General features: G+C 39.0%; 1 protein-coding gene across 5 annotated transcripts; it reads left to right on the top strand.

Annotated features, from left to right (window-relative positions):
* Positions 1-1,421: 1,421 nt before the first annotated feature.
* On the top strand, positions 1,422-21,670 carry LOC311265714 (troponin C, skeletal muscle-like). Of its 5 annotated transcripts, none has more exons than XM_084367666.1 (6): positions 1,422-1,440; positions 16,661-16,715; positions 16,924-17,067; positions 17,186-17,300; positions 19,184-19,320; positions 21,207-21,670. In XM_084367666.1, exons 2-6 carry the CDS (start codon positions 16,706-16,708, stop codon positions 21,236-21,238), a joined length of 438 nt encoding a protein of 145 aa, XP_084223792.1. In that variant the 5' UTR covers positions 1,422-1,440; positions 16,661-16,705; the 3' UTR covers positions 21,239-21,670. The 5 variants fall into 5 exon arrangements, with proteins under 5 accessions (XP_084223792.1, XP_084223790.1, XP_084223788.1 ...); XM_084367664.1 differs by lacking the exon at positions 1,422-1,440 and adding an exon at positions 9,767-10,085; XM_084367662.1 differs by lacking the exon at positions 1,422-1,440 and adding an exon at positions 10,199-10,304.
* The last annotated feature ends 78 nt before the right edge of the window (positions 21,671-21,748 follow it).

A 21,748-nucleotide genomic window follows, 5' to 3' on the forward strand; every position in this document is an offset into this window, starting at 1 on the left:
GTCGACCCTACGCCATCATTGAGCATTCGAAGTTCTGCGTCGAGGGAACGCGTTCAATTCACCGCCAAGCCGGGGGGGGGGGGGGGATTGGTTTCGGGGGGTTCTTGCTCTCTTGCACTGCAGTTGCGGTCAGAGCGGATATGCTGTGTAGCATTCTGGTCACAGTGTGGGGCTACAAGCTACATGCTACACAACACCAATACTCCTCCTGCCCTGCTGGGATCTCACAAAGCATGGAGTTCACAAGCAATAGGAGACAAGCATGCAAGCAGCAGAAGTAACTGGCGGTGTTGTTATACTGTTGACCGGAAAAGCAACTGCCGGAATGACGGTCTGAGCGGACCAATCCCAGTCCTTGCCGTTCGCGTCTCGACGCGTCGACGTGACGCGTAGTCAGGATTTTTTGGAGGCGCACGTCAGGCTACGGCGCAGGGTCTGCGTAGGGGACTGCGTCGACGACGTAGCTACGCCGTCGCCGCGACGCAGAAGCATAAATCAAGCTTAAGTCGCTGGACATGGTGGCAGGCAACATGAGAGCACAGTGAGGAGACATGACTAACAGTGCAGCGCAATCACTCGCCTGACTACCCGAGGAGACCGCGGATAGCGCTTGTTCGCGACAATGAGCTTTTATTTTGGTACTTCCGGTGACAGGCAGTGTGAATTTGCATATTAGCTAAATATTTAGTTTCACCGTGACATTTAGATTTAACATTTAGCATTTATATTTAACATTTAGATTTAACATTTAGCATTTATATTTAACATTTAGATTTAGATTTAGATTTAACATTTAGATTTAACATTTAGATTTAACATTTAGCATTTATATTTATATTTAACATTTAACATTTATATTTATATTTAACATTTAAATTTAACATTTATATTTATATTTAACATTTAACATTTATATTTATATTTAACATTTATATTTAGATTTTATATTTAACATTTGGATTTAGATTTTGTATTTAGATTTAACATTGACATTATATTTTTACAAGAGAAGTAAATATCACAAAGTTCACAAATATTGCTGTAAATCTGGTCAAAAGTATCATTTTAAAATTAACGTGTTTTTTAAACGTGTTTTTTTGCTAAATGTGTGGAAAAGTTGCTGTTTATTTTAGCATGCGCAACTTTACAATCGGCGCGCCATAGCGGTGGTGAGTAGGCTACTGGTCGTCCGGTTTGCCATTGTTGTGCCGTTGCTGCTGTGCGAGTGACTGCTCCTCAGGTAAGAATAGGCGAGTGTCCAACTTGGTTGTTAACCAGCCTTTCCATCGGACACTCTTTTGTTTTTTTGCCTTTTTTATTTTCAGTGTAATCCTGGGCGGGGATAACCTTCTCTGTCGGAGGCAGGCGTTTCAGGGCCTCGGCCGCTGATAGTAGCCTTTCAAGTCGACTGGAGCCCAGCACGCTCCAGAAGATAAACAGGTACAGTTATCCTTAACTATGCCACTCCCTTCATCCCCTAGCCATACGGGGACGTCATCTGGAGCGCTCCATTACCGTGAGCATGTTCTTGTCTGGCCACCTTAAAAAACATAATAAATAGTATTGTTTAGACTTTATTCTCAACACGAAAAGATGGACTTGTGTCTAGAAATCTGGTAACTTCCATCATTAAATCATGAATCAGAACTTTGGAAAAAAATAGACAACAAAACTTATTTTACCTCAATGAAACCCAACAAATCATCTTTTGAGTAAGTGACCACAAAGGGGCAGACTGACTCCTGGTGGTGACCACTGGTAACTGCAGTGCAGAGGTCAGCACCTCATACATCTGAGGCCGGATTCATGCTGCATGGTGCAATTGCTATATTTTAAACTGGAGACATTGTGATGCAGTTATGTTGTATTGTTGTTAAAGATCCAGGTAGTACAGGTGCAGGTCTTCATGCTGAATGAATGACTTAATGAATGGATGGATCAATCAATCAATCAATCATGGAGTTCATTTGTGCCACATCCATAAAGCTGATTTTACAAACCTTTTAGAATAGATTTTGTTGAGATGTGTACAATGTAAGGGTAGAGGTGCGTGACATTTGGTCGCCTGTAGCTACAACATCAGATAATACACCAGAGAGTGAGGGAGCGAATGCGACAAAATCTAATGTGAATAAAACTTTAATACATTAGCTCATCTGTAAACTGAGTCACGTCAGATAGATTTTCATCATGATTGTTTAACAATAAAGACAGCATCTCCCGTGATCCCACTATATTTCACGACCCAATAAAAAACAATTTTTTTACGCCAAAATGTGATCTTATCCTAACACTCACCAAGTGATTTTTAACCAGACCATAACAACAGCACTGTCACAATAGAAAATAGAAAATTAACTTAAAGAAACATACAGTTATAAAGAAATCTTAAGTTTCAACTGCAGTGGTTTGCAGAAATGTACATTGACAGCATTTGTTCTGGTAATTGGGCTGCATAAACACAGGAGAGAAATCAGTTTAGATCCGACATTGAAAATGGACAATGAGGGGCGCGCTTGAGCATGAGTAGTGAGTAGACGTGTCTTCCACAGCTCCCGCAGAAATCTATCAAATGTATAAATTTTGAACCTCGTAACCGTTCAAACTTCGATGGAAACACACACTAAGTGACTTTACTACCTTATGAGTGGATGAATGCCTCCCAAACCGCCCAAACTACAGAGTGGGAAAGCCACAACACGGGGCAACTCGAACTCCTCGGCTAGCGCTAGCTCGGAAACAGGTGCTAATGCTAACAACATGGAAGCGCTGGCTAATGCAGTTACGGCTGTGCAAGCCTCCATTAACTCGTTTCGGGAGGAGAACCGGGCGTCCATCGCTTCTCTACACTCGATACTGAGTGTGTATGGCCAACAAATTACCGACCTGGAGGACGGGCTGAATGAGTTCGACAAGAGACTGAGCAGCGTGGAAGTTTCCCAAACTTCGCTAGCTAAAGAGAATGATGCTTTGAGGGAGAAGGTGGCGTACTTGGAAAACTACACCAGACGGCAGAATATACGCATTGTGGGGATATCAGAAAATGCAGAGGGTCCGCGACCAACAGAATTTATCACCAAACTACTCATCGATGTATTTGGGGAAGACAGTTTTGAGAAACCGCCGTCGGTGGATAGAGCCCACAGGAGTTTGGCTCCAAAACCAGCAGATGGTGATAATAGACCACAACCATTCATTGTCAAGCTCCATCACTTTCAAACTAAAGAGTTGATCCTACGCCTCGCCAGACAGAAGGGCCCGCTCTCTTACAACGGATCAAGATTTCATATCGTTCCTGTTCCTGACTACAGCCCCGATGTCAACAAACGACGCACAGCCTTCTCCGAGTCCAAAAAGAAGCTCCACGCTGCAAAGATCCAGTTCGGCCTCTACTACCCAGCCACTCTGCAGTTCACACACAACGGGAAACGCATGAAGTTCACCGACGCTGCGGAGGCGCTGACCTACGTTAACAACAATGTTGCTGTTGAGGACGGACGCCCCGCTTTACACACTACAGAAAATTATGACTGAGGTAACTAATGACCGAGTCAATGATGCCAGTAATCATTTAAAAGAGACGGTGATATCATTAGATATGGTTATTCTGTCATATTTTCTGACAGTATTTTTTTTTTGAATATAAAGTATTATTTTATTAGTATTGTTTATGTGGCAGTGAACGTTTTGTGTGTGAATGTGTGTGTACACATCACACGTAACGCTACATATGTACGCTCACCTTAATTTCTATTTTTATTTTTCTTTATGATTACCACCGGTCTCATTCAATGACTTTCAACGACCTATGGGTATCATGGTTTCAAGAATGTGAAATGATATCGCAGGTCATTTAATACACTGTTGTAGAGGTTCATCAATGGTTGAAAAAGATATCCACCATTGCGGGTAGCATGCAAATGCAGGTTTGCAGTAGTTTAAAGTTTTCTGGGGGGGGTAGCCTTCTTAAGGCCTGTTTATATGTTATATGTTGTATTTCTGATGTGATATTTGTCTTATATACAGCTTGTGCACCTATTTGGCTTTGTTATCATGTAAATGGGGTAGACATTGGTATTTTTGAACTGACTGGTTCTAATGACACAGAGTAATTCAAATCTTGTCCCAGGTAAAGATGACATGAAGATTATAAGCTGGAATGTGAAGGGTCTAAATCAGGCAATCAAGAGAAAAAAGGTCCTCTCTCACTTACAACATCTTGGGGTCGGTATTGCTTTCCTACAGGAAACCCACCTTCAAAATCGAGATCAGTCTAGAATTCATAAAGAATGGGTAGGGCAAATGTTCCATTCACAATTTAACTGTAAAGGTAGAGGAGTAGCTATACTCATTCACAAAAAGATTCCTTTCATTGTATCGGACACTATCTTGGACCCAAATGGCAGATACGTGATGGTTGTGGGAGAGCTGTTTCAACTTCGCTTAATATTGGTCAATATTTACGGCCCGAATTTTGATGACGAAAATTTTTTTTTAAAAATGCTGAGCTCCATTCCTAATCTGGATAGTCATCACTTGATTATGTCTGGGGATTATAACCTGGTGATAGATTCTATCTGGGATCGCTCTTCTCAATCTGTGCCAAGACCATCTAAATCTGTGCAAACAATCCAGTCATTCATAGACATACATAAACTTATAGACCCATGGAGATTTAAACATCCCACAAAAAGAGAATATTCGTATTACTCCAATGTACATAAGTCATTCTCCAGGATTGATTTTTTTTTGGTTGACCCCTATTTGCTTAGTATTATTACAGATTGTAAGTATGACCCAATTATCATTTCTGATCATGCCCCGGTGAGTATTAAGGTAACTCTTCCGACTCAGAGGACAAAACGGACATGGCAGCTTGATACACTCCTGCTGGCTGATTCAGACTTTGTGAAGTTCATTACAGAACAAATAGATTTCTTTCTGCAGGTAAATAGGACTGATGGCATCTCAGCCTCAACTCTCTGGGAGACACTTAAAGTGTATCTCAGAGGACAGATTATCTCTCGCTCTGCTTATATCAGAAAAATGAAGTATAAGAATATTGAGGAGCTATCTTCAGAAATGAAGGCTCTGGATGGACTCATATCTGGTTCTCCGACCCCTGATTTGATTAGGAGGAGAGTAGACTTACAAACTGAAATTGATCTCTTAACAACCACCCAAGCGGAGAGGCTCATCCTTAAATCCCGTAGTAGATTCTATGAAGAGGGGGATAAACCTTCCAAATTATTAGCTAGTCAACTTCGTCAAAAAGCAGCGTCCCGTACTATTTCGCAAATTATGCTACCTGATAGCTCCTCAACAGAGGATCATCAGGCTATTAACAACTGCTTTAAAGAGTTCTATTCTAAATTATATTCTTCAGATTCAACACTAGATCACAACCAATTTGACACTTTTTTTTCAAATCTGAACATTCCTACAATTGACTCTGACTCTAAAAAACGATTGGAACAAAATCTGACGCTGGAGGAAATTAACAATGCAATAATGTCCCTTCAGAGTGGAAAAGCCCCTGGCCCGGATGGGTTTCCAACTGATTTTTATAAAAAATTCAAAGATAAAATTGCCCCTCTTCTTCTTTCAGTTTATGCAGAAGCACAGGAGAATAACATTCTTCCGCCTACGCTCCGCCAGGCATCTATTACGCTGTTGTTAAAGAAGAATAAGGACCCTCGAGATTGCTCGTCTTACAGACCAATCAGCTTGACAAACTGTGACAGTAAAGTGTTCTCAAAGGCCATTGCACTCCGGCTTGAGACTATTCTTCCTCATATCATCTCGGAGGACCAGACTGGGTTTATCCAGGGCAGACAATCCTATTTTAACCTGAGACGATTGTTTAATATCATTTATACTGAATCTAGCACTCCATCCCCAGAAGCAGTAATATCGCTCGATGCCGAAAAGGCGTTTGATCGGGTCGAGTGGGATTATCTTTTTCATACACTTAGCAGGTTTGGTTTTGGCCCTAACTTTATTCACCTTATCAAGCTCATTTACACTGATCCAACTGCCTCAGTTTATACCAACAATATCTCATCTGAGTACTTTCCCCTTCACAGAGGGACAAAACAAGGGGATCCATTGAGTCCGTTGCTTTTCGTTCTAGCTATAGAGCCACTTGCCATAGCTCTTAGATGCAATAACAGTATACAAGGTATCTCACGTGGTGGCCTAACTCACACTGTCTCTCTTTATGCAGACGATTTGTTGCTATATGTCACTAACCCTATCAGATCTATCCCTGAAATCCTCAGAATCTTGCAGAAATTTGGAAACATATCTGGGTATAAGCTAAATTTTAATAAAAGCGAATACTTCCCCATTAGTTGTAATGCCAGAGAATATCCCAATCTGCCATTTAAGTTGTCCGCTGAGTCCTTTACATATTTGGGTGTAAAAGTCACTAAATCCTATTACAGTCTATTTAAAAGTAACCTCACTCCTCTATTGGAACAGTGCAAACAAGATATTAAAAGGTGGTCTATTCTACCACTATCTCTTATCGGGAGAACAAATTCTGTAAAGATGAATATTGTACCAAAGTTTCTATATTTGTTTCAGGCATTGCCCGTTTTCATACCGCAATCCTTTTTCAAGGCATTTAATCAAATGATTTCTTCCTTTATATGGAATAATAAATCAGCTCGCATAAGAAAGGAATTTATGGAAAGACCAAAGGGTGTAGGTGGACTTTCACTTCCCAATTTGCGCACATATTATTGGGCCGCAAATTTTAATGCCATTTCTCTGTGGTTAAAAGATTGGAATGATAGGATTCCTGCATGGCTTCAGATTGAAAAGGTTACAAGCAGCCCACACTCACTCCCTGCCTTACTTTGTGCACCCCTACCATCGCTAGTGAATAATATTAAGGATAATATAATTGTAACTCAATCACTACGCATTGTAAATCAGTTCAAAAGATGTCTGGGTATTCAGAGTATTTCTCTTCACTCACCGATAATACGTAATCATCTTTTTCAACCATCTTTATTGGATAATGGCTTCAAAATTTGGTATGACAAGGGCATTCATAGTATTGAGGACCTGTATGTCAATGATACTTTTGCTCGCTTTGAACAATTATCCAAAAAATTTGGTCTGACCAATAATAATTTTTTGCGATACTTGCAAATTAGAGATTTTACCCGCAAAAAGTTTGCTAATTTTCCTACACTTCCCTCTTCTTCCTGTTTGGATTCTTTATTAAGGGTTAATACGCTGAATAAGGGTAGAATATCATTTATTTATTCCCATATCATGGATAGCTGTAACCTCTCTATTTCACATATTCGAGAACAGTGGGAAAATGACTTAGGGGCCCAGCTGTCCGATGAGGAATGGGAGATGGCTCTTACTAGAGTCCACTCTTCTTCCATATGTTCCAGACATGCTTTAATACAGTTTAAAGTGTTGCATAGGTTACACTTCTCAAAAGCTAAATTAGCAAAAATATTTCCGAACGTAGACCCATTATGCGACAGATGCAAACAGACCCCAGCTACCTCCTATCATATGTTTTGGTCTTGTCCGAAACTTGTCCCTTTCTGGTCATCCTTTTTTGAAGTCATCTCTAATGCTTATGCCTATAACATTTCACCTTCTCCCTTGGTTGCTGTTTTTGGTTTGTTTTCTGATCCAACAGGATCTGTTCCCCCTGTTCATTTACAGAGGGTCATCGCCTTTTCCTCCTTATTAGCTAGACGCTTGATTTTATTTAAATGGAAGGCTGTTACTCCTCCATCTCACCACCATTGGATCAGGGACGTTATGCAGAACGTCAAGCTGGAAAAGATCAGATGTACCCTCAACGGTTCCATCAACAGATTCTACAAAACCTGGAACCCTCTAATAACTTATGTGAACAGTTTACCTGGTCTGGAACTGGAATTCTGAACATTTACACCTGCCCTTGGACAATCCTGCGATAAAGAATGCTAGGTGCACTTGTTTTGTTTGTTTGTTTTTGTTTGTTTGTTTGTCTGGTTTTTTTTTTGTTTTTGTTTTTTTGGGTTTGTCCATTGTCCGTGACAAGTTTGTCAGTCTTTTTTTGGGTTTGGCTCGTCTTTGTGTCTTTGTTGGGATTGTTCTTATATGGTTATTTGTAAAACAAAGAATATGTTTGTTTATATGATATTTGGAAAATTACAAATAAAGAGTTAAAAAAAAAAAAAGAAAATGGACAATGACAATTTTTTATCACCTGCCTCTCGAGGCTTCTTTTTGAGAAGAAAACTTGAGAAGAAATACAAATTACAATGTCAGTCTTGCCTTCTTTTTCTGGCTTTTGAGATAAACATAAGATTTTTCTTTCTAAAGACTTAATTTTTTATGTTTTGATGGTCAGAATATTTCAGGGTTGTGCCGAGCCACTTGTGATTAAAATGTACACTTTCAAATCATCATAGTACAATGCAAAAGAAAATGGCACTTTCCCAAGTCATTCCTCCAGAATATGTTTTTTTTAAGTAAGCTTTAGATGTTGGTGCAGACCTACTACTTCGGTTATTTAGCTGGATGATTAGGAGAGCAGGAGTTTCATGGGAGAATTGATCAAATCTGCAGTGAACTGAATCCTCAGAGCAATGAACCATACTGCTGCTGTCATTGGTATTTTCCCATTGATTGTTGAGTTATTTTCCTTTAATAAATTCTGTATCCTGAGTGTCTTTTTTTTTGTGTGTGCATAGTTCTAATATGACTGTCAATGTTAGATGTGTCTAACTTTGTAGGTGCTGAGGTTTCATGGACTCATTTTTGCTAAGAGTCAAAAAACGCTTCCACATTAGAGGTGCAGAGTTGGAATAAATGGGATCTATTTTCATTCATCAAAAAAACCTTTTAGAATGTGCAGACATAGGCAGACAGACAGACATATTAAAAGGAGCAATATGTTAGAGACTTCCGAAACTACATAGTGCACGTTTAAATGTGGACGAGGCTAGAGGCTAGAGTCAACAGCCATGCTAACAGCTCTGCGAGGCTGTACAGGCACAGAGGTGCTTTGAGCTAAATGCCAATCATGCTAACATGCTTACTATGTTAAATTGCTGATGTTTAGCAAATATGTTTACCATTCTAGCTATCTTAGTTAGCATGCTAAAATTTGCTGATCAACAAATGAAGCAGAGCTGAGGCGGACTGGAAGACCATTGGCTTTGTGGCTTTTTTGGTCATAAACCAAAGAGTTGATCCAATGATGGCACAAGATCAGAAGTTAAGTATGCATGGAAAAAAATTGCCTTTCCTCCAGCCATGCCACTAGTATAGCTAAAAATCTAATATGCTGTACATAAACAAGGCGTAATCTGAGGGTTTTTTTTCAGACTTTCAAACTGATACCTGACTGTTATCAATAGTCAAAAGTGCAAATTACACATGAAATATAGTCGTAATTAACTGAAATACACTTGAGCAGAAGCTCCTGACAATACCTCAAATAATACAATACTCTCAAAAATTACCAGAGAGGGTTTAATCGACATCTCTCTGACATTTTTTTTTTTTTTTTTTTTCCAACACTGTTTGGGGGAGACGGACATTAAAGAGCGACCTGGGTGAAGGGATAGTGAGAGAAGGGACAGAAGAAGGGCAGAGAGAGCTACAAGAGAAGCAAAGGAGGAGTCAGGATGGAGGGTTGGAGGGCTGTAGTGGGAGGAGTGATGGCATACCTCCAGCCTTATATAGGTTGTGTTTGTCTGGAAGGTTCAGCTGCTCCCCCTGGGAATGTCCAGGAATAGAAGGAGGTAGAAAAGAGGAAGGTGGAAAGAGAGTGAGCAAAGGAATGACAGAGACGAACAAGAAAAATTAAAAGAGGACAAACTGTTTCCTCTTGGTCTTTTTATTCTTCCTTTGCGAACCAAAATCATCTCACTTTTCCACTCGCTCAACCAACTGGAGGAGGAGCAGTTCTGGAAAGTCTTGAGCGGGGCTGAGTATCAGCTGGTGCTGTCAGTCAGACACCAAACGGGCACCCAATGAAGGTGGTGACATAAGTTGGACGGCATGGAAGCTGAACTGTGGCCCACAAGAGAAGGCTGAGATGATGACTGAGACGGGTGAGAGGAGGTTAAGATGGAAAGAGGAGATGGCGCGGATCAGAACACAGTGAATAAGTGAAGGGTGATGAGATGGGACGAGGATCAGGGATAAGAGTGTGTGGAGTGTGATCGATACAATGAGACAATGGAGGAAAGAGGATGGGAGAAGGAGGTGCACAGCAGGGAAGGAAAATGAGGGCTGATGGAAGAGAAGGAAAATGGACAAAAATCTGCAATGTAAACTTAATGCTGACAGCAAGTGAACAATTTGCTTTAATTTGTATCATCCCACTGCATGATCAGAAATTAATTTAATACAATCTTTTTAAAGCTTTATTATACTGTAAATCATTTTGGCCTGTTTAAACTTCATAGTGTAAGTTCAATGGCTGCCTTAAATATTTGAGTTAACTTAGGTTGAATAGTTAGTCTTCTTTTAAGTTATCTTTTTTTGTGAAACAATTTGAAGTCAACTGAACTTGAGAACACGTTTGATAAACTTAAGATTTAACTTGAATCAACAACTTTTCAGTCACACCGACAAATTTGATTTCCCTGTGCAATTCCCCAGCTTAATGAGTCAGTTTTTCATTTTTCTCAAAGGTCAACAGTAGCCGTTCCTATTGAGCTACTTTGATCTGACATTAGTATAAGAGCAACACATGACACTCCTACTAGTAACCTCAAGAAAGTGTGAGGGACTGAGGGACTGAAGATTGAGCTCAATACTAACCTTTATCATGATTAGCACATTTTTCCTTAACATGAAAAAAACACAACCATGACTTATCTTTAAATGTATGAAAGACAGACAACAAGATTCCATCACGTTTTCTCAAACTATGAAAAAGAGGAGTCTCAGGAGAGTTTTTAACTCTCAAACAATGCATGCTGGGAAGTCTGCTAATATGTTGATGATATCTTTTCTGTTGCTGATCAGGAAGGAGTGTAATGATAACAATTAGTCACATTCTCTACGTTTACATTATTTGCAACCTGGAACATGGCAGCATAACATTATTAAAGCATTTCAAACTTCTAAAGTTTGATAAATCTGTTACATTGGCTTCACATATCTGAAGGAGGCGCTGATAGACACTGGGCCAAAGGTAATGTATACGTCAGTAAACCTGTGCCAAAACTGCATGCTATAGAATGACCTTTTAGTGTAGTATTTATACACTAATGTAGAAATACTCCATCATGACTGAATTATTAGCTCATTGATACATTTATCAGTTAAAATCATGAATTTGTTACACTAAGGTAAAATTTAGATCATGATCATAAGAAAACTTAATTTGATACTTGATTCTTGACTAAATCAGCTAATTTGAAGACAACATATACAGGCTTAAAAGCAATAAATCATCAAAACTCATCTCAGGCTGGTCCCATACTGTCACTATAATCTGATAAAGTTTGATATCATTTTCATTCTCCTACCTACTGGAAAAGCCTGTCTAAGCATTTTAAGATGTACTCAGTCTGTCATGTCTTTTAAAAGTGGCTTTCCTTCCTCCCATTGCCTTTTAATAATGAGCCTTTCCTCTTATCAATTGAATGTCTTGTGTAATTTAAGAGGCCTGATAGAAGTTATTAAGGACCACAGCTGCTGTTGTTTCTATGCCAATGAGACAGGACTCCGAGCATAAATAGATTTCCAGTGAAAGAACCGTCAGACTGCAAAGCCAAACTGCTTAAAATTCCAGAGTGCACACCAAGATGAGCAGAGACTCCTGGATTGACTCATCTGTCAGCTGACGTGGTGGTCTGAGGGAAGAATTGTAATAACTTTGGTGATCCTCTAACTTTTAATCTCGCATCATCAGGACAAAACTTTAAATGGGTTTACGACCAAATTCAAATTCATGCCAAACAAATCACATTTCAGTCTCAGCTGTATTCTGCATTGAGTGCTAATCAGCAAATGAAAAACAAAAAAAAACAAAAAAAACAAAAAAAACAACCTGTGACGTTAGAGTCAGCCGACCGCAATGATGTTCGTTTATAGCCTAACATTAGCTTTTTACTTCTGGCTACTGCACTTAGGCTTCAAAGATCATTAAAGTGGTGTTCATCTGTGAAGATTATCTTGCTGAAAAAAACATGTAAGTATCTTAAACTTGTGTTTGCCACAGAGCTTATTTTCTGCAAAAAATCCAATTAAAAAATACCATAGGCTTATAGGTCTGTAGGTAGGTTATAGCAGCATAGGTAGCTCTCTATTGCAACAATAAGTGTTGACAGTTTTGCTACGGTAGCCTCTCGCAAAATTATATAACCTGCCACAAGAGTCAAAATCATGATGTCACACCAGGGCTTGCCTCTGTTCCACATGCTTCTGTAACTCAATGTCAATGTGTTTACATTTCATATTTGAAGAGAAATCACCTCCACTACATGTGCTATTAGAAAATGAAACCTTCATGATTTTTATACTTATGGCTCTCTTGTACATTTACAAGTAGGGTGGCGTTGCTACTGATGTCAGTATAACTTGGTCATTTCCATATCCATGAAATTCATCAACGCTGTCTTTTAAAGGAATTGTTTTCTACATTTTAAGCTATAGTCTCAAAACTGTCGAAGAACTTTTACAGTCTCCGCTGTTACAGACATGACTTAGCTAACATTTAAACCTAATTCCTCGCACCAGATCCAAAGAAGGGGAGGCAGCTTTTAGTGTATATGCCCCACGAAAATGGAACACCTTGCCTGACACAGTTAGACATGCCACATCAGTAGCCATCTTTAAAAACAGATTAAAAACATATCTTTTCTCAACAGCATTCTGTTGAACTGTGTGTGTATGTGTGTGTGTGCATGTGTCCATATGTGATTGTGTGAGTGGGTGCGCATGTGTGAGTCTAGTGTGTATGTGCTGAAAATGACATATATGATTGTTTACTTGCACTAGCACTCTTCTTGTTTTCTATTCGATTTCTAATTGTTTTTTTATAGAATTATGTATACCTGTTGTGAAGCACATTGAGTCTGCCTTGTGCATGAAATGCGCTTTATAAATAAAGCTGAATTGAATTGAATTGAATTGAAGGTCTTGGGCTTATGGGAAACAGGCTTTGTTAAACAAAATAATAAAATAGGGATATCGCTTGAACAACAAAAATAGATTATCTAGATATGTTTCAGTCCCATGACATACTAATATCTACAGAACCTGACATACAGAACCCTGAAGTTTAGCTCCATTTTGGTTCTCTCTTTAGCCTCGTTAATGATTGACATCCTAATTATAAGTAGCCTGTTTGTGACTGTATGAGATGGTTTTGTTTGTTTACTTGTTGATGGAGTGACAAACCAATAGCTCAAATGGTTCAACGTGGAGTACAGCTGTGGGAGATCACAGGTCCATTTGCGCGCCTCTTAAGTTACAGATGTCATAAGTGCAAGGGCAAGTTAGCGGCAGTGAGGACAGGGGGCAAGGCGGATAGATGGGTTAACGGACACTGTGGAAGGGGCAGAGAATCCGTGCACGCAGGGAGGTGTTAAAATGTGTGTTTGTTCGGCCATATGTGTGTGTGTGCAGGCACTCTGGTACCCAACAGTATGTGAAATCAAGTGTCCATCTGAACTGAGATGCTCAGTTGATCCTCTGCCAAAATAACCTCCAGCTGCCCGATGCCTGCACTGTTTTCCTTTTCTTTTTTTTTTGAGTAAATGTCACTGAGCTTGTCTGTTATCTAAATATGGGGGATTGGAGCGTGTGCCACACAAGGGGATGTCCATCAGGAGATTGTAAGAGGGGGACAAACTGAAGTTGAACTTGATTGGCTGTCTCTTGTCTGAGGAGGGGGCCTCTTACCCAATCCTGATCATTTTCATTAAAAGTGTAGTGCGATGAGAGGGTACTTATGGAGGGGAGTGAGGCAGCAGTGCTACCTGAACTGTGTGGCAGGGAGTCTTTCTTTCCCAGACGTCTGTCGCTCTAACTGGTGTCTGTTGTTCAGCACAGCCGGCCGCCATGGTAAGAACCCGAAAACTGAGAACGAGGTAAAAGAGAAACGACATGGAGTAGGAATTTTAGTTTTAATGGCTCTCTGAGGATTTTTAATTTTGTTTTCTGATGAGGATTAAAGCCAGATGGCTGAAGATGGAGATTATTATCTGAAGTGAAAGAAACTCTTTCAGCTCACCCTTGTCTGAGGCACAGCTGGGTTATCAGCCGGATTTCTATACAAGTGGTGTTTTGTCTCTTGGAAATTGTATAATTTCGCGGAAATCAATGCTTATTATTAATGCTTGCTACAGAGAGAAAAGTCTATTACCTGACAGGAAACCGGCTGTTGGAAACCTTTATTTCCATTACCTACTACTGTGACTACTCACTGTGTTTTTTTACAGACCGAAGTGATCTGACTCTGCTTTTGTGTTCCATCACTTTGGAACTGAACGATTGATATTTAGATTGGAGGGAGCGATACTAAAGATAGAAAGCACACAGCTGAGTAAAGTGAGAAGACTTGCGCCTTTTCTGAATGTCCTAACTTAGGACATTCACCTTGAGAAAATCCATCTCTAATACTCTCCCAAATATCTCACCTTAAAAATAGCTTTAAAGGGGCACTATGTAGTTTTGGAGAAGAAATTAAAACTCTGAAATTTTATATTTACAGTATCACTAGGGGAATAATATACTCAAAAATGTATTTTTCCATAAGTGAATAAACAAGCTGTTCTCAGAGGAAAATAAGGTCCCAGAACACTGTTGGAAGCTAGAAAGGTGGCAGGGTCCGCCACATGTAAACAAAGTAAAACAGCATGAAACTGTGTTGTCCTTTAAGCTCAGTTTGTTTATTCAGTCATGAAAGTGAAGAGAGTTGTGTTTATTTAGTTTGTTTAGGCAGAAAAAATCAGTCAATGAAGATCTTTATGATTAAAATGTCCTCCCCAAAACTACAAAATGCATCTTTCAAGTGAACTATTGAGTTGAAATAATGTGTGACACTCTATATGTTAGGATACTGATAAGGTTCTGTCAAGCAAAAAGGGAACATTTGTAAAAACTAAAAAAAAAAATAAAAAAAACCCGTTCATTGTAATTGAATGCTTGGTACAAGCACTGCTGGTTGTTCTTGCTGTTAGAAATGAGGACTGAACTTGAAATATTCCAATTAGATGTCATCAGGCTTTCAATCTGGATAAAAGAACAAACTGGAAAGAATTGTAGGAAGGCTCAGCAGAGATCTAAGCCAGTTTCATTGTGTAATCTCCCACAGTTTGCTGCTAAATGTGGGTATAACATGTGTCACACTGTGGCGTCCCCCTGTAGGAGCCACCATGAACAAGTGCAGACAGCTGGCAGAGGATTAAACATGAGTTCTTACCTGACAGAAGGTTATTTCCAGTCCTTGGCTGTCACTTTGTCAATGATCTGGCTTTGGGTTTCTGTTTTGGCTGAATGGAGAAACAGGGCTTAAGTGTGGGCACAGAGTGACAGGAGCATACCACTAAAGGATCATACGAGCATTTGTCAATGTTTGGTCCCACTAAACATACTAAATGTACAAAAATACATATATTTACTACAAATCAGGATGAAAATCACTTTGAAATAAGTAATTCATTACAACAATACCATGATACAAAAATGACACCAAATCTGCAATGCCACTTAAAGGAACAGTTCACCCAAAAAGAACAATTCAGTCCTTATCTACTCACCTCCATGCCGATTGAAAGCCGACCAGTCGAAAGTTGACGAAAACAAACAAACAAAAAAACACAAAATAGCTCCATAACTCAGCCATTACTCAAGTATCTGGATTTCCCGAGATTCCGAATAGCTGCTAAGCCAGTGTATTCAGCTAAGCAGCTTCAGTGAAGATTTCCACTTTTAAAGGGTGTAAATTACGTCCTTTCAAATCAATTTTGGGGTCTTCCAGAGACTTGGCTTACAACAGTCACATGGCTGTATGTTTTCTTCTGTTTTAAAACAAGTCCCCATGTACTTGAGTTGTTTAGGAATATGCTGCAACTATGATTTGCTGTGAAGCTCCAGAAATGTTTTGTTGACTATGAAATTTGACTTTCCATCGTCATAGGGGTGAGCAGATAATGAGTGATTTTTCTTTTTGCGTTAAGTGTTCCTTTAAAAGCAGATACGATGTTTAACTGTGATAGATTACCTAAATCAAACAAGATTCAACTTGTTACTTTTTATCGTCTGTTTATTGGCATTTCCATTAAAGAACAGTACAGACTGAAAATATATTACACAAAATATCATAAAGATAGTGTGGAGTTCACAAACGCAAAACAACACAAACAAAATAGATACAGGAATGATATACAGTGAATCGAAATCAATGGCTGCACAACAAGCAGAACAACTAAAAAGTCTCAAAAAAGTGGTCACCAGTAATCTACAGTACATGAATTATCGTAAATAGGCTCTGCATTAGTCATTCCTCACATCCTGTTCTGGTAAAGATTGAATCACTTACATGTTCAGTGACAGTATTATGCAGCTGCAGTTGAGTACACCTGACAGAAATGATAACTTTTCTCTCTTTTCTCCCCCCTCCTTCCACCGCTGTCCTTCCAACCTACTTTCATTCGCCTCTCTTAAGCCTACCGACGCACAAAGTGATGCCCGCTCCTTCCTGACTGAGGAGATGATTTCAGGTCAGTCCTTCATACATGAATCAGTTACTGGATAAGGGTCCGCCATTGATTTCATCTGACTTTAATTTTTCTTGTTGACTTTTGTTCAACATTGACATTGACATTGGCCTCCCATAGTGTGAGATCCAGAACCTATTTCCCCTCTTGATTTTGTTTGCCATGTTTTTCAACTTTTCCAAGTCTGAGCTATTTCTGTTTTCTCGTCCAGAGTTCAAGGCCGCCTTCGACATGTTTGACACCGACGGTGGCGGTGACATCAGCACCAAGGAGTTGGGTACCGTGATGAGGATGCTGGGCCAGAACCCATCAAGAGAGGAGTTGGATGCCATCATTGAGGAGGTGGATGAGGATGGTGAGATCATTGAGTGGTCAACAGACAACCGATCTTGCATCTCAAGGCTCCTTAATGTCACCTCATCTTTTGTTCCTGCCCTCTCGCTCCTCACTTACCCCCCTTCCCCTCTACTCAGGCAGCGGTACCATCGACTTCGAGGAGTTCTTGGTCATGATGGTGCAACAGTTAAAGGAGGACCAGGCTGGAAAGAGTGAAGAAGAGCTTTCAGAATGCTTCCGTATTTTTGACAAGTATGGCACCTAACAGAAAGACGTACAAACACCATGTAACTGCACAGGACTTTCATGTTTTGCTATGGCTCAATTAAAAAGTATATAAATGACAATATTTTAAGTTAGGTAGGCAACAAAGCAACTTCTTTTTAATAGTATGTGATAGTACACACTAAGTCTGTACTTGCAAAGCATTGGATAACTCACTGTACATCCAAATGAGCTACATTATAACATAATTGTTATTGACAGGCAAAAGAAAAATGCATTTTTGTTGCATGTAAAAAGTTGTTGAAATCAAAAGTAATACGGCTCCTTAAACCTGCAACAGACTAGATTGATACATATTGGTAGGAGACAGTAACATTCCTCATATTAGCCTATTTTTGCCTTTCTCTTAGCCCAAATCTGAAGAGATTTTTTTTTAATCAGTCCAAAAAGTGAGTTTTTCATATTATTTTACTGTATATGAAGTCTTTGGGCACATGTGTTTACTGTTTTTTTTTTTTTTTCAAAAATGGTATAAAATGCCATAGAATAAGGAATAAAAATATAGGAATTTTTAATTATTTTTCAGCACACACGTGTTTTCCATATAAATAAGTTGCACGGAACTATCATTACAGTCATACAGAAAGAAAAAGCATTTGCTTGAGGAGCAATTCTCACTTTTCTGCTATTTTCCAAGAAGAATTTAATAAATAACTTGGGATTTCTTGAATACGTTTCCAGGAAACTTCCAACTGGTAACTGCCAAACTTTTGTTGATCATGCTTTAATTTTTTTTCTTTTTTCTTTTAACCTTATATAGCTAGCCATCATAAATTGATAAATTGCTAATTGCTAAAATTGCTAAACAAATATAACTTCATAATCAAAAGCAACGTTTCAGGACTAAACATAAAGGGAACAAAATGCAACACACAAGCAGGCAGGTAACAGGACAAAAAATGAACTTAATAAAGCTGAACACCAACGTCCATAAAATACAAAGTCCAAAATACAAAGTGCAAGCACAAAAAGCTGGCAACAAAAACAGAATGAGCAGACAGGGCAAAACCAAGAATGAAGAACTATAAAAATATATATAAAAGACCTAAATAAAAGTACAAACCAAAGAAGCCCTGAAACACAGGCAGGAGCAGGAAGGACACAGGAGACACGGTACTGAGACAAATGATGAAACAGATAAACTGGTTGAGAGAGAGGGGACGACAAGGACTTAAATACACAGGGGGTTATAACCTCATGGGACACAGGTGAACACAGAAAACAGGAGGGAAAACAGACAAAGGGAGGAACTGAGAAGCAAAACACGATATAAGGACAGAACTTTGGAGAGAGAGAGAGAGAGACTCCCTGATTGATTGTTGAATTGGTGAGAATGTAAATGGTTAGAAAATGTACTTCGATTAACTGACCTGCAGAAGTCTGACAGAAACTAGGTGAAAGTTAAAATGGCATGATCAGCAGAGGTTAAGCAGAAACTAAATAAGTTGGAAGCTTCTTGGAAATGTATTGAAGATGGTCCCAGTTATTTATTAAATGCTTAGTGTAAAATATCTGAATATTATTATTAAATCATTTTGGGGTAATTTTTGATAATTTGTTAGGTGGTTATTGTAGTAACGGGGGGATAATTCAAGACAGGCCTGTAAAATGGTTTAACTGGTGTTTATTTAATTACGGCATCTTGTTGCACCATTTTCTTCTGCAATCGTTTAATGGAACCCAACTGGAGAATGGGTGCCATCTACTGCTTATCTTTCTAAGTCTTAAGTATTGCATGAGAGTAGTGGATGGAAATGGCAGAAGCAGTCATTTGTATTTTCCTTTTCCAATGTTGAGGCAACATATTTTTTTCCCCATAGTGTGAATCATACATTGCATTTTATCCACAGGAACGGAGATGGCTTTGTTGACCGTGAGGAGTTTGGAATTATCCTTCATATGACGGGAGAAAACGTCACAGAGGAAGATATTGATGAGATGTTCGGGGAATCAGACTCAAACAAAGATGGCAAAATTGATTTTGATGGTAAGATGAAGCTACATGTAGAGGGAAGATTTTCTTCAGTCCTCTGGACTATGCAGTGTCTTCCATAATGTCTGTTGTATTATCAGGAGCAGAGAACCACAGACTGGACTTCCAGATCCAATAACAACATTTTTGAGTGGTCAGGCTTGATATATTGAGCAGCATGATACAGTAAAATGCATGTCTGGTTTGATCTTTAGAGGCACTGTCTGTAATGGACTCTCATGTGTAAAGGAATAGTTTGACATTTTGGGTAATTTATTTATTTCATTTGCGAGTTAGATAAGAAGGTCAATAAAGCTCTCAAAACTGCCCATCCAAATTGAAGCTGGAGCCAGCTGCCGGTTAGGTTAGCTGACCATAAAGACTGGAAACAGAAGGAAATAACTAGCCTGGCTGTTCCTGTCCACAGGGAGAAAATGACAATCAGCACATAACCCTCTTGTAAAACAGCTAATTTTTACACTTTGGCTCAAACAAACAAAATTTAACATGTTAATTTGTGAGCTTGAGAGGTGTCTTTAGGTAGAGTTTGTGAACTGACAGAGCCAGGCTAACTGTTTCCCCTTGTTTCCAGTCTTCTTGCTAAGCTAAGCTAAGCAGCTGCTGGCTCCGGCCTCATAATCAACGGTCAGATATAGTAGTGTTATCAAGCTATCTAACACTTTCCAGGAAGCCCATGTCTATAATGCATTATAACGCATAATGCCTAAAGCGCTGTATAATCATTGTTATGAGCACTCATGAATACTGACAATGATTTATAACAATAATCATAACTTGTTTTGACAGCAATGTCTAAAATGCATTAAAGACATACTTATAATATATTATAATGCTCCTATATCACTGTATCATCATAGTAAGAAGCCCTCATGAATATTCATAGTGCTGCATAACAATAATCATAACGCATTATGACAGAGATATCTTTAATGCATTAAAAACGTACTTATATTGTGTTATGATGCACCTATATCACTGAATTATCATAGTTATTAGCAATCATGAATACTGATAATGCTTTATAACACTAATCATCACTCATTGTGATGCTGAAGTCTATTATGCATTGTATATGTACTTATAATGCACTGTAATATGCTTATATCCCTGTGTTATCATAGTTATAAGCACTCATGACTATTCATAATGCTTCACAACAATAATCATAATACATTATGATGCAGATATCTATAATGCATTATAGGCATACTTATAATGCGTCACAGTGTGTCTATAGTTATAAGCAATCATAAATATTGAGAATACTTTATAACAACAATCACAAAACATTATAAAGCATAATTGCTGGTTACTCACTGTGTTTTTAAGGATCATAGTATATTAAAATTCTCTTGTAACACATTATAATCATTTTATAACACATTATAATCACTATTATAATGTGTGATCATGTGATTATAAGTCACTGTCTGTAAGTGGCCATTGGATGCTTAATGTTAAGTAATGAACTCCCTGTGTTACATGCAGGTGTAAAACATGGCAAGCTGGTTAGAAGTCACTATAAGTGGTCATTGTTTGCTTTAAGTAAAGTGATAAACTATTCCTTTACAGAAGGCCTGGTAAATTAAATGTTTTTTGTGTGACCACGATTATTTAATGTAAATACAGCATGCATTAGGGTAAACCGTCAAACCCATTGGTTCACCACCTACGTAGAGTGACTTAAATCTTAATACGTTTCGCAGCTCTCTGTGATGTAAACCTTCCAGAAACCTTTAAAACTGATACCAGCTGCCTCACAAAATATGAACTTGAAGAGGACTACAGTTGATAAAGTCTGCACACACCTTATGGGTAGTCATTTATTGATAAGACTGATGGTTGGCTGACTAACTGTTGCCCTCTCTTGCTCTTTGCAGAGTTTCTGAAGATGATGGAAAACGTCCAGTAATGCGACTCTACATTCCTTGGTGGCCCTTCCTCAGAGAGAATAGAAAACATACTGTTTGATGGAAATCTGCTCAGATCAAACTCTAAATGCTATGAAGCCCTGCACAATTATAAGTATGATGTAGTTTCTGAGACATCAAAATGCATACAAGTGATATACCTTTACCCCCACCCTCACCCTCCTTCCCCTTCTCATATGAAACCCTTGGGCTTGGTGAGGATATCTATTAATATCTGTTCAAACCTTTTAAGACGAAGGCACTATCCCCCCTCCTTCTCTCAGCCACCCAGCTGTCCCCTTGGCAGCTGCTGTTTCTCCAGAAACTCTACACCACCAAGCTTTGACCCCCACCCTCCTCCTCCTCCTCCTCAAAACTAAATATCCTCTCCACCCTGTTCTGTGCTTTCTAAATAAATCCACTTGTACCTTGTTCATCTTTGCAAATTATTCCGCCTTGCATGACTGACATGTTTTATCTCATCTGATTTTGTTGATCTGTCAGGGGGCTTT

Source organism: Pagrus pagrus, assembly GCF_965226575.1.
Source record: "Pagrus pagrus genome assembly, chromosome: 11".
In the NCBI taxonomy this organism is placed as follows: Eukaryota; Metazoa; Chordata; class Actinopteri; order Spariformes; family Sparidae; genus Pagrus; species Pagrus pagrus.